The 12,637-nt window shown below is 35.6% G+C and overlaps 1 protein-coding gene and 1 long non-coding RNA gene across 7 annotated transcripts in view; one reads left to right on the forward strand and one right to left on the reverse strand.

Annotated features, from left to right (window-relative positions):
- The window catches only part of ADGRG2 (adhesion G protein-coupled receptor G2), a 61,169-nt gene that overhangs the window by 41,796 nt on the left and 6,736 nt on the right, over positions 1-12,637 (forward strand). For all 5 annotated transcript variants that reach the window (XM_088144869.1, XM_088144871.1, XM_088144868.1 and 2 more), the window contains 14 exons: positions 31-98; positions 2,548-2,587; positions 2,713-2,747; positions 2,901-2,998; positions 4,098-4,167; positions 5,673-6,184; positions 7,078-7,267; positions 7,674-7,830; positions 8,485-8,628; positions 8,741-8,863; positions 9,432-9,477; positions 9,577-9,680; positions 10,089-10,213; positions 11,026-11,294. In XM_088144869.1, the coding sequence (XP_088000995.1) occupies positions 31-98; positions 2,548-2,587; positions 2,713-2,747; positions 2,901-2,998; positions 4,098-4,167; positions 5,673-6,184; positions 7,078-7,267; positions 7,674-7,830; positions 8,485-8,628; positions 8,741-8,863; positions 9,432-9,477; positions 9,577-9,680; positions 10,089-10,213; positions 11,026-11,294 (1,981 nt within the window). The remainder of the gene's footprint in view (positions 1-30; positions 99-2,547; positions 2,588-2,712; positions 2,748-2,900; positions 2,999-4,097; positions 4,168-5,672; positions 6,185-7,077; positions 7,268-7,673; positions 7,831-8,484; positions 8,629-8,740; positions 8,864-9,431; positions 9,478-9,576; positions 9,681-10,088; positions 10,214-11,025; positions 11,295-12,637) is intronic.
- The window catches only part of LOC148215153 (uncharacterized), a 42,321-nt gene that overhangs the window by 19,815 nt on the left and 9,869 nt on the right, over positions 1-12,637 (reverse strand). The gene's annotated exons all lie outside the window — the stretch shown is intronic.

The raw sequence follows: 12,637 nt of genomic DNA on the forward strand, positions 1-12,637 counted from the left end.
TGTATTTATGAGTTTTTTATTATTTTTTAGAAATATCCTGGCAATAACACTAATCAGTACCAGTTAAAGGTTTATTCAACCCTACTGCCAGAAATAAAGTGAGTACTTAAAAAAAATAGATATTTTTTTCTTACCACTTTTCCATGCAAGTCATATTTCAAACACTTTTGTGTTTTAATACATTTGAAAGAAAAAGCTCTGAAATTGATCACTATCTATAAGCTATTTACATACATACAGATTAATTTCCACAGCAAACCCTTACATGTCTATTCAGCAACAATTCCTTAGTGAATATAAGATTACCACCCAAGGATGTTGGTTTGCTTGCAGTGAAATCAGCAGGGCTAATATGCAGTGTTCCATACAGTTATTCACCATACATTTATATGCATTTGGTTGGTTTGTTGTTGTTGTTGTATGTATTTATAAGCCATTTTTCACTGAATGGTACTTCTTTTCTAATTTCTTTTGGAACTACTACGCAATGTCCACATATTTAATTACTGGTCCATATTTAACCTTTAAAAAAACGTACTGGGTATCCTAGCCTACTTTTCCTGAATCATGGAAGGATGTTAGTTTTCCTAAATTTGGGCCTGTCCATTTTCCCATTTTCCCTTGTTCCCTTTCAGCCTGGTAAATGGCTAAATGGTAAATGAGGGCAAAGTTCTTCCTCGAGTAATTCCTTTTTAAAATCTTATTTTTAAACAATGTTATGGAATTCTGGACTCCAAGTAAAAGTATTTCCTCTTCTCTTACAATATTGTAGTTGCAATAAAAACAAAACAGTGTAATGGAATTCACTTTGAAACAAGTACACATGTCTGATTTAAGGATGGAGCAATACTTGAGAAACAATCTCTTCTACTCTCATCAACAAAAGTTGGAGCCATTTGTCACACACTATCCACAATAGAAATTAAATGCTTTGGTTTGGCTTTCTACATAGGCAAATATCCCTGCTCATACATGAAAGATGTAAGGATAGTAAAATACGTAATTAACTATTTACATTGCATATTTGATTTTGCTAGCAGTAACCTTTGTCAACAATCATATGTTGCTTTTTCAAGTGAGGAGGGGCAATAATTTAAACCATCCCTGACAGAGTCCAGATAATTCCAATAAGGTGCCACCGGGTAGACCAAACCTCCTGTCACTCAGCCTCTCCAGCTGGACTTCCATCTTTAGCCCAGCAGTAGGAGAACTAGGCAGAAAGATCTCTGGATTTCATTGCCCATAGCGCAGAATTATAGGACCCAGCAAACTTTGCATCAATCCTGAAATGCAAGATGCAGCAGTCTTCTCGTTTTACTGTAAAGAGTATTTCCCATATTAAAACAAGCAACATTTCTACATTTAAAAATGAATTTATTGGAAAAAGTGAAATATAGTATAAATGAGGGAAGGCAGTAACTACACACAGAGATTACCAAATGAATCTGTACTAAATCTGTACTAAAGTAATTAAAGGAGCTACTTATTAATTCCTTATACAAGATCTTGAGTTTCAGCACAGGTTCAGAGTTCATTATAGTTGGAGGCAGATGATCTTTGTCTCTAGATTTTGGATATTTAGAGGCTGATCATTCCTCCTTGTTACTCTTACTAACATCTCCTCCATTTCTCTCTGAACCTTGTCTTTCATTTTGTAGAAAATGGAGATAATTGAAAGCCAGCCTCACTGGGAAAACTGACTGTTGCTTTGCCCAATCAAGAATTATCTAGCAACTAAGGACACTTTATGAACTATAAAGGCACAGTCTATTGTCCACCTGTTGTGCTACTATATAAATGGGTTTACACAGGAGAGACTCTTTAAGGAAATGAAAGCAGATTTCCATCTATTAAGGCCTCTTAGCATGTAATCAATATATCAGATGCTTTAGGATATAGTGCTGTAGCATGCCAAAATGAATGGGTGTCACAATCCTCAGTACATATAAATATATACTGTATTTTCAAGCATGCATACTTTTTGGTTTCGGGACTCACAGATCTTGTAGAATCTGTTGGAATGCAGACGGGGGAGAGGAAAAACATGGCCAAAGCTAAAAAGGGCAAGTCCGGAGTGAAAAGATAGTGTGTCTCAAGTGTTTAGCCACCATTTTGTCTGCAGCAAACTTGCTGACTATAGATTGCAATAAATAGGAAAGTGGCTTCCTTGAGAAATCTTATGTGGCATTAGGGGCACAAGATTTTGCCCTCAGGTTATAAAATCATATAAATCTTAACGATTACAAATATTGATAAGGTTTAATTTAAAGTTTTGTAGGCTGTTTTCTTACAATATATATATAAACACAATTATGCTAGTTGAATTAGCATTCTGCAAGTGGCACTTCACTTGTTCAGTGAGATTTTTACAGTCCCAATGCAGTTACTGGCTGTGGAAATTGGGGGGATTTCTTGAAATGGATGGCATATGGGGGTGGTAGGATTGCATGTTCAGAGAAATTGATAAAACTTAATTAGCTTAGATCCTGTTTGTTAGTGAAAATGAAACTGGGAGCTTCTGATCAAGCAACTAAAAACGTCTTTTAGTATTTCAGATTTCAATAAAACACTTCAGAAGATAAGTCAGGTAAGTAACCTATAGCATATTACTATAATTATATGGATAGGTGTAAATATTATATTTTAAATGACAGAATGTATATCTTAGTGTAGCCAAATAATTTATTTTCATTTTATTTTGTTCTCTTACAGTCATCTCTCATGCAATGTAGTGAAATAAATCAGAGGTTTGTTATTCTAAAATTATTATTATATTCCTTCCAATATTGTTCCTTTATTTGTATTAAGAAAACTGGGACTTTTAATCAGAAGCAGTATATTAATAGTTTCAATGCTTTGAAAAAATTCTAAGAATCATATACTTTTTTTTGTCATTGCAGTTTATTCAACTGTATTTTTATAATAAAACTGGACAAACAAGTGAATATAAGCAACATATTATCAAATTTAGGAGAAAAAGCAGAAATGAAGCGAATCGGTAAGAAGATGTGAATATAGTTTTGCTGTAGAGCTACTTGATAATGATGACTGCATGTTTTATCTGTTCTAATCCTTGAAATTGAGATGACAAAAATGCTATCAGAAGACTCCCAACCCAGGATTTTTATTTCAAGATTGCATATCAGATAGTTTTTAAGTTCTTTTAGTTATAAATAATATTTTAAAATGTAAAAGCCATTGTTGCCTTGTATGTCAAATTGTACAAATAGGTACTTGTGGTGCTGTTTAGTAGTTCTGTATAAACCACTCAAGAAAGCACAGCACCTGTGGGCAAAGCCACCCAGCTGTTTCAAGGAGTTTTAGGCAGCTGGACCAAGCCTTCAAATGGCTGTAATCTTTCATGTCTGCAAGGAGTGGATCCAGAGGGGTGCTTTGTTTGTTGAATGATTTGCACAGGCCTACTCTTTAGTGAGAAATTTGCTTTATTCAGGCATGACACCAATTGAAATATTCACTCTTTGATCTCTCCTGGTAATAGAGATAACCCCATTGTCCATTGACACCATTTGAATGATGTCATATTCTGAAGATACCTGCAGGTTCAGTACAGATGTCAGCAGGATAAAGGTCTTCATGCGTACTGCTGTATGCATAAGGTGTAAGAGCCCTGAGTCAAATGGAAGACAGCCCATCTATTGCTGAATGCTTTCCTCTTGCAAACCTGTGCATTAAACATGTGGATTGGATGTCTACATGATGTTGACATCATTTGATTCAAATCAGTGAAGGCAAAGTTTATCATGAGTACTGATATAACAGTGGGCACAGTAAATAACAGTGGAGGAATGATAATTATATACTGCAGATAGCACAACTAATGCACCTTGAAGGCTAATCATGTCAGTAACTGTTATTAGATATTAGATGATATGACAGTTATACAGTTCTAAATGAGGTATTTCATTGTGAAGTTCCGTGAATGGAATGCAGTGTGATTGTGTAATGAACCTATGTAAGACTAACGCTTTATAGGACAAACAAAAGTCAGTTCCATCAAATAATTTAACAGCCTTCACAGTAATCTCCTAATTAATATTAATATGATATGTGCATATAATTGTCTTTGTTGTTTATAGAATCATGCTGCTGTTTACCCACGCAGACTTTCTCTTGTCCGACTGCCAAAGAGTTGCAGCATCTTCAGTGGTAAGAGTCACCTGCTTAATTTAGAAAGTTTGGAGTGTACTTGTCATGCTCCTTATTTGGTTACACCATAACCCTCAGGAATGAGAAGGGAAAATAGAAAAGGGAGCATAAACTCTTATGGACCAATGATGGGACAAAGGTGAGATAATTTCTTCTCCAAGAGCCAGTCCTATGTCACTGCTATTCTAAAACGAAATCAAGCATAAAATAGTCGATTGCATATTTAACATAATTTTGAAAGTGCACATGAGAGGACTTAGTATGATGACAGGATATTTTGCGAGTCCTAATAGTTTAAAATATAGTATTTTACCAATCTGAATCCTTGGTCACTTAGAATGAAAGTACTGAAAGAAATAAAACCACTTCAGCTACATTAGGCTGGCAGAACACAACAGGAACACTCAAAAGGAGAATCCTTGTTAGGATGGGTGCTTTTCTTTTCCCTTTTCCTTGGAACATATACATAAGATGACTTGAAAGCAATGTATCACTCCAGAGCATATGTGAGAGAGGAAAGTCTGGGCATGTTTCCTGTATCACCTCCTACATCATGCAGAAAAGAAATGCAGTATAAGGATGGGATATGGATGGTAAACGCAGACTTTTTGTGTTTCATAACATTGTTATATGATACTCCCTGTTTCAAGATCCATCCGTAAGGTCTGGGGAAGGGTTGTACAGGTAGTTCAGCTACCTTGCTCAACAACGGTAATTGGACCGGAATTTCCATTGCTAAGCTATGTGGTTGTAAAGCATGACATCATGTGACTGCACCGCTTAGCAGCAACAGTTCCTTCAGTCCCTGGTTACTGTTATTAAGTGAATCACCGCAGGTTAAGCAAGGACCTCACATGTTCACAACTTCGGACTTCCTGCTGGCTTCCCCATTGACTTTGCTTGTGGGAAGCCGGCAGGAAAAGTACCAAATTGTGATCATGTGACTGTGGGATGCTGCGACGGGCAGAAATCTGGGCCGGTTGCCAAGCACCCAAATTGTGATCACTTAACTGCAGGGGATCGGTCATAAATACCACTCATTCAACACTATCGTAAGTTTGAATGGTCACTGAACAAGTGGTCATTAACCGAGGACCACCTGTATCCAAATGCTGTGAATATGCTTAATCTGAATGTGATTTTACCTTTAGCATATATTTTTACTGAAGAAACCCCTTGACATAAGAATTATTAATGATTAAATATAGTAAAGAATACTAGTGGAGGCATGCAAAAATAGGCTCTTAGATTACTTTAATCATAAACATACCATTTTTAAAAAACTTTAGAAGGCTGTCCAACTCCATAAGACTCTGCAGCATACATTAAAAATAGTAAAAATAATAAAAGCATAAAAGAACAATGTATGCCCTGATATAATAATCATAATCATTATTATTCTTTAGAGAGATGGGGTAGATAAAGATTTGGATTTTTCTTTATCCTTTTCAAAGTATAAGCTGCTATTAAACCAATGCTGATATTATCTTCTGTTTTTCCTATAGTGATAATAATGAACCAGTTGCCTGCACTGGCCATAGCACTCCTGACTCTCCAGTTTCATCTGTAGGTCCTTTCTCTGTTACAATGCAGCATGAAACCTCTTCCTCTGAATCAACAACTGTTTTGCTGCCTCCTTTCACTGAGCCTGCAACAATAAATATTTCTAATATATATGCTACTCAGAATCCTTTCACTGAGCAAAATACACTGCTTTCTTCTGTATCTCTTACAAAGTCAACCAATACGCTTGTTCCTTCAACTTCACTTGAAACTAATAATTCAGACTTCACAACATCATCTTCCCAGCCTACTACTACTTTTCCAGAAATATATCCCACAAAGTCTACAATATCTCACGCTACTACTACTTTTCCGGAAATATATCCCACAAAGTCTACAATATCTCATACTACAGTTCTTACTCAACATACAACATCAGTTTCTTCGGCCATCATGTCCACGTCTTCTGTGATCTGCACTACTGACCTTGGAGGACCAAGTAAAATAAGCACAGGTAACATTAATTTAAATGGGTCTTCTATCATGACCCTGATATATGCATGTAGTTTGATGAGTATGTGGAAATATTAGGGTGTGCACCCTTCAAAAATGAATTGAAAGTGTTTTCAATTTCACACGAGCACAGTTCTGTGCTATTCAGAAAAACAGGTCAACTTTTTTCAGGCTTCCTGAAAAAAGTTAAGTAGTGGCATCTTTTTTTTAGGCTCATGTCAAGTTGCTTTAATGAATGCTAGAGTGATTCTTCGCTTGTGTAAGGTCTGAAACACTTCTTCCAAATTATTTTTAAAGCATGCACTGCTCTAACTGACATGCAGACTTGTTCCACATAAATATCTACAATCATAACATGTACCATAGCTGATAAGAACATTTGCTTGATAAAATCGTTGATTACCATTGTCTGACAGAATTCCTAATCTTATTTCTATTGGGGGAAAAAAATGGGGCAACATTGTGCAAGTGTGCTATCATTAGCTATACACTCACTTTAGAGAAAGCATCAATTGTTGATTTCAGCAGGAGCAGCAGTTCACTGAACCATCTTCATTTTTGCTTTAGGGGGCCTCTAAGTCTTTTCTCCTCTGTTTCTGTCTTCCATCCAGTAGTGATTTATTAATTGAACTGCCTTTGGCTGCCACTACACTCATGCCACAAAAGATATGTGTGAATCAGGTTCTATGGCGAATCAAAGCAATGTATTCAAAGGGCTGCATAAATAAAGCAAAACATCTATAATACTTTGGCATGGGCAAAATACCATTAAATAGCTTCAATTTCTTTTATTCAAATAATGAAGCAAAAAAGCCAAAATATTCATGGAATACTTCATTTTCTTGATTTTCAGTCTTACGTTTAAAAATAATGCTTTTTCCCTATCTTTTGCAGAGCAAATCTCTCATAATAATTCGGGCATTACCAATAGTACCGATGCTCCCAATGTAGAAAATATTGTTTCTGAGCTTGAAGACAACTTAACTGCGGGCACAATAACACCATCTCTTGGACAGTCAATGCTAGAAAGGGTTAGTTTCCTTCTAAGCATGCCCCAATCACAAATATATCCAATGTCTAAAAGGTATGTCTCTATAATATAAGGAACATTTTGTGCTGTTTATTCAAATACAGTTCTGTATGCTTTTAGAACTGCTTTGTTTTATATTTCATATGTCTGTATAAAATCATCTTCTTGAAATCAATGTTTTGTGTTTACAGGTTACCTGTGGTACTTTTTAAAACCTTCAAAATATAATTTTTCATTGTAGGTTTCCAAATATATTTTACATTACCTCTTGAGATGATGTAAATGAAAAACACTGCATTTTTCTCAAGAAATGTAACTTCTTGCAGTAATAATTTTTATCAACATGTTTGTACTTTAATGTAATTCAACTGAGGCTAGTTTTCATGTAGTTGTTATACTTTTTTAAAACTGATAACAATGGAAGTCATACAACTAATGATCTATATTGTTACCTCAACAGAATAATAAAAATAGTGGATCTTATTGGATTAAAATTGAACTTCTCAACAAAGTCCATTAATTTTACCACTCCTACTTTGGTTCTGGCTGTCCTGAAAGTCAACAGCAGCTCTTTTAGAGAAGTTTCTTTTGCTGTTCAACATTCCTCAGACCTTGAGGTAAGCCATATTTATTTTCATTGTTTATTTCTCTTAGGTTTTCAGTAAAACTCTTTAAAATATAAATTTGAGTATGTAATTTGTTAATAGATCCAAAAGCTAAAGATGTACAAAAAGAGCAGGTAAATACAAGACTGGTTTAGATTTAGCTTTGTACAATCTTTTTTCTTTGATTAAGCATTTTATGCAAGCCTCCTCAGAAACAAACCCCACTGAATTAAGTTGGCTTTTTAAAAAATTAAATGATGTATAGGATCAGCTTTTGAAATGCACTGTATAATCTGATGCAAGTGGTATAATTGATTCCTTTATTGTGCATGCATCCTGTGTGACTGCTTAGCCAGCCCTAGCTGTTTTTTCCCCCAAAGAATAATAATGGTGCACTTTTTGTCTATAGGAAACTATAGATGTTTTATTATGAACAGAAGTAGGGCTTCAACTTAGGTAATATGAATGACATCTGTTGTTTATTTATAAATGTTCTGCGAGCTAAATTGAAAGGGCCTGAAGAGAAAATTGCTTTCTGTGCCTCAAGAATGGATGCTTCTCTCTGTTGCCTTAATTAGTATTGCTCTATTATATGTAGCTCAAAGTCTATGGATTCATTATTTTTTGGAAACAATTTTGGTTTTTTGTTTGTTTTTTTTAAAAAAGGCTACTCTTGGAACTGAAGTGCCATCAAAGCGTATTGGAGCCATTACACTTCCATCATCAATAATGGCAGACTTGTCACCTCAAGATAAGCATATAGCTTCTAGAATTACATTTAACTTTTTTAAAAAAACAACTCTATTCCAGGTACTTTTATAGTTTGAAAACATGCATGGAATTTTTAAATGTAATCTATTGTTTCTATCAATCAACATTATTACAATTAATTAATAAGAATATACGTGGCTGCATTTCACAGGACCCTGCAATGAAAAATTTATCTTTGTTCAGCTATGTTATATCGTCAAGTATTGCTAATCTTTCAGTCAGCAACTTGAAGACAAATGTGACTGTCATGCTACAAAACATCAGGCCTAATCAGGTAAGTTTAATTGTATTTTATTTTCCTATGCTTCATTTCATAAATTAATCATTTTAACTACCTGAATGTTTAGGTAGTCTTTTTAATCTATCTGAATAATCTTAATTTTGTGTATAATTTTACCTCCTAATTATGTTGTCATTCTGACATATCTGTAGGTGATACCTTTGAATGGAGGATGCATATCCGTATTTATATTAATAATAAAAAAGGTCCATTTCCCCTATTTTTTCTTTGCATTACTAAATAGAGATCTATAAGCATTCTTGTGTAGGCTGCAAAAGCTGCTTGATGCTTTGCACGTTTTGACAAATAAGTGCCCAGAATATTCCTACACACTCAGTTCCTCATGATTTGTGTTTAGTACTTTCCATTTGTAAAAACTAGGGTTCTGGTTCAGATGACTCACTAAGTGAACTCTGCAGGCAGTTTCTGTGATTTGTTTTACAACTCCTTATAGCCCTACATGAGCAGTCTGACGTGATAGGTGTGCCTACATTTAAGGGTTTTTTTAGTATATGGATTATGAGGTATGTAGCTGAGCTTATTTTTTTTCTGTTCCAAACAGGAGAATTTGACTGTTAGATGTGCCTTCTGGGATTCCAGTGAAAATGGTATGGTTTCACAATCATGTGACTTTATTTATGTTAACTGTGCTAGTTAAAAACGATATTGCTTACAATTTGGTAATGGAAGCATTTGATATTTGGCAGGTAGCCAAGGCAGTTGGAACTCTGAGGGTTGTGTGGTTAAAGAAAGAACAGTGAATGAGACCATCTGTAGCTGCAACCACCTGACAAGTTTTGGTGTATTACTGGTAATGTTTGTACTACCTGAGCAAAAGCTGCACAGAGCTTGGTGTGTCCCTGAGTTTTCACACTGGCTGTAATGTGGGATGGAAGGGAAGAAAAAGCAACTTACTTCAAGGTTCACAGGGCACTGGTTATAGTACAGATTAGAAATATGAAGCTTCTGGATTCATGAATAGGAGGCAGGCAGAGGGAATGGTTCAAATTTATATCTAAATGTGTGTGTGTGTTTGTTCAGTTTGTAGACTGCCCATCTCACATTTGTAACTATGGGTGCCTCACATAATAGATACACACACAAGCATACATACACACTCTATGTGTATAGCTGTGTATACCGACAAATTGTGCTAAAATTTAAACAATCAGACCTTACTTCTTTTTAAATTTTTAACAATATTTCTGTTTCTTTTTAGGATTTATCAAGAAACACCACTATACCTCCAATTCAAGTGCTAATTCTAACTTTCATCACCTACATAGGTTGTGGACTTTCAGCTATTTTTCTTTCTGTGACTCTTGTTACCTATATTGCATTTGAGTAAGTACTTGGCTATGCTAAATTATATACTAGCAATTTGTTGTAGCTTGAATAATGAATACAGATATAAGCAAACAGAAGGGCATCTTTCTGACATTGGAAGACACCTTTGTTCAGCCTGAGAGAGAATTTTTATAAAGAATATCTGAAAAGTAAAAGAAGTCTAGATTACAACACAATTTTATTTAGCCAGGAAGGTGTAAAAATGGAGAAATAAACTTAAAGAGCAATATGTCATATAAGACAGACAGACAGACAGACAGATGTTCTCTATTCTCTATTAGTTTCATAATAAAAATATATCAATATATCCTAGAATTTTTGATTCCAGAATCCAAATGGAGTGGGTGGCGCAGATTTCTGTTTCACAGATTTCACATAGTTCTATTCAAGGTTTTCCTCACCTGATACCTTTTCACCTGGAGAAAACCCTGTCCCTTGTTTCTTTATTCACTCTGGTTTCCTTCTGCATTTCAGTAGCAAAATATTATAGAGATTTGCTGTTTATGCAATTTTCAAGTAATATTTTGCTGCTTAAAATAAGCAATTACAATTTTAATTGGTGGCTTGCCAATATTAGAAAAACATCTGTACAGCTTGACATGCAAATAAAAAAATAACTATAATGTAGAAAGTTGTAATTTCAGCTAGTATTCTCATGCTTCTGTGGTCTTTAAACGGCTTTTGAGAAAGGCTACTATTATTGTTTCAAAGATTAAAACAAATATAAATATTGTCTGCATCATATTGTACATGATTAAATGCATCAAAAAAGGTGTCAGCTTACATATTTCATTTATTTGGGTTTATAGGAAAATCCGAAGAGATTATCCATCTAAAATTCTTATCCAGCTATGCATTGCACTGCTTCTTCTGAACCTGGTTTTTCTTCTGGATTCCTGGATTGCTCTGTATGAGATCCAGGGACTGTGCATTTCAGTTGCTGTGTTTCTTCATTATTTCCTTTTGGTTTCTTTCACTTGGATGGGCCTTGAAGCCTTCCACATGTATCTTGCCCTTGTGAAAGTATTCAATACATACGTTAGGAAATATATTCTAAAGTTCTGCATTATTGGCTGGGGTATGTATGTATCTTTTTCTGAATTTATATTTGTAAAGACTACTATACAGTGGTACCTGAGGTTACAAACGCCTCTGTTAACGAACTTTTCGGGTTACGACCAGCTCCGGCCGCAAAAATTTACCTCGGTTTGTGAACTCCGCCTCGGGGTACGAGCAGGATACGCGGCCATTTTCCCTCCCATGACATGGTCCGCAGCCATTTTTCCACCCGACACGTGGTCCGCGGCCATTTTCTGCCCCTGACACATGGTCCTTGGCCATTTTTCCACCCCTGGCACGTGGTCCGTGGCCATTTTCCGCCCCTGACACGTGGTCGTAGGGAGGGGGACTCTCCCTCCAAGCAATAGCCGCCTCCCTGTCCTCCACACCAGAACGGATTAACGGTAATTACATTGAACCTTATGGGGAAATTTCCTTCGGGTTGTGATCAATTCGGGTTGCAGCCAGAGTCATGGAACGAATTAAGTTCGTAAACTGAGGTTCCACTGTATACTTTTATTTTTTTTCAGTGGCTGAAGAACTATCAATATGGAGAAGTTATGTGCAAAGTTTTCATGAGGACTAGATTCAGCCCCATGGGTTTTATTGGGTCTCTTTTATGCATGACTGTATTGTGTGCTGTAGATTTGAACAGGGCTAAGATTCACGAAAACATTTAGCTTTTGAGACACACGATTAACCTTCACAAGGCAGTCTCCCTCTCAGCTTATTTTATCTCACAATGCAAGGTTAAGAAAATAATATGTATCCTAATATTTAACCGCTTATAATGCTAACATTGTTACAAGTTAAACACCATATAGAGAAACTCTTATGCTATTTCTTATGCTATTCTACTTTGAGAAGGCTGAATTTACGTCCTTATAATTTGTATTAGGTGAATCAAGGGAACATTCATATTAGCTTCCTACCACATTTTTGAGTCTTCAGATCTTTCTTGCTTGCAATTTGTGCTTCACTGTTACATTTACGAGTGTTACTTCTAAGTAGGGGAGATTTGTAGGAGAGAATTCACACATCAAGCTACTGGAAGGGTTCCCTGCCCTGGGCAGCAGTCACTTGGGGGTCCAGCAGATAAGACTGCTGTTAATAGACATCAATCTAGAATTCTTAAAAGGAAGGGTTTTTTTTAATACTCAAAGGAAGTTTTTAAATAGTACCTAAATATGATTCAAACGGAGATGTATTTGTATACTGCTAGCTAGTACACACTCTTGGAAAAAGAGCTTTTAAGTGACAGCTACAGTAATCTCCTTATTGTAGATTTCAAAACATCATTCTGCCTATAAAACATTCCAGGTTTACAGGGCAGATTGAGATAATGTAAATGAAATGCTCTGA

The sequence above is a fragment of the Python bivittatus genome, unplaced genomic scaffold, assembly GCF_059951505.1.
Source record: "Python bivittatus isolate LINGU-HERP-01145 unplaced genomic scaffold, Pbiv_v1 ctg000350_np1212, whole genome shotgun sequence".
In the NCBI taxonomy this organism is placed as follows: domain Eukaryota; kingdom Metazoa; phylum Chordata; class Lepidosauria; order Squamata; family Pythonidae; genus Python; species Python bivittatus.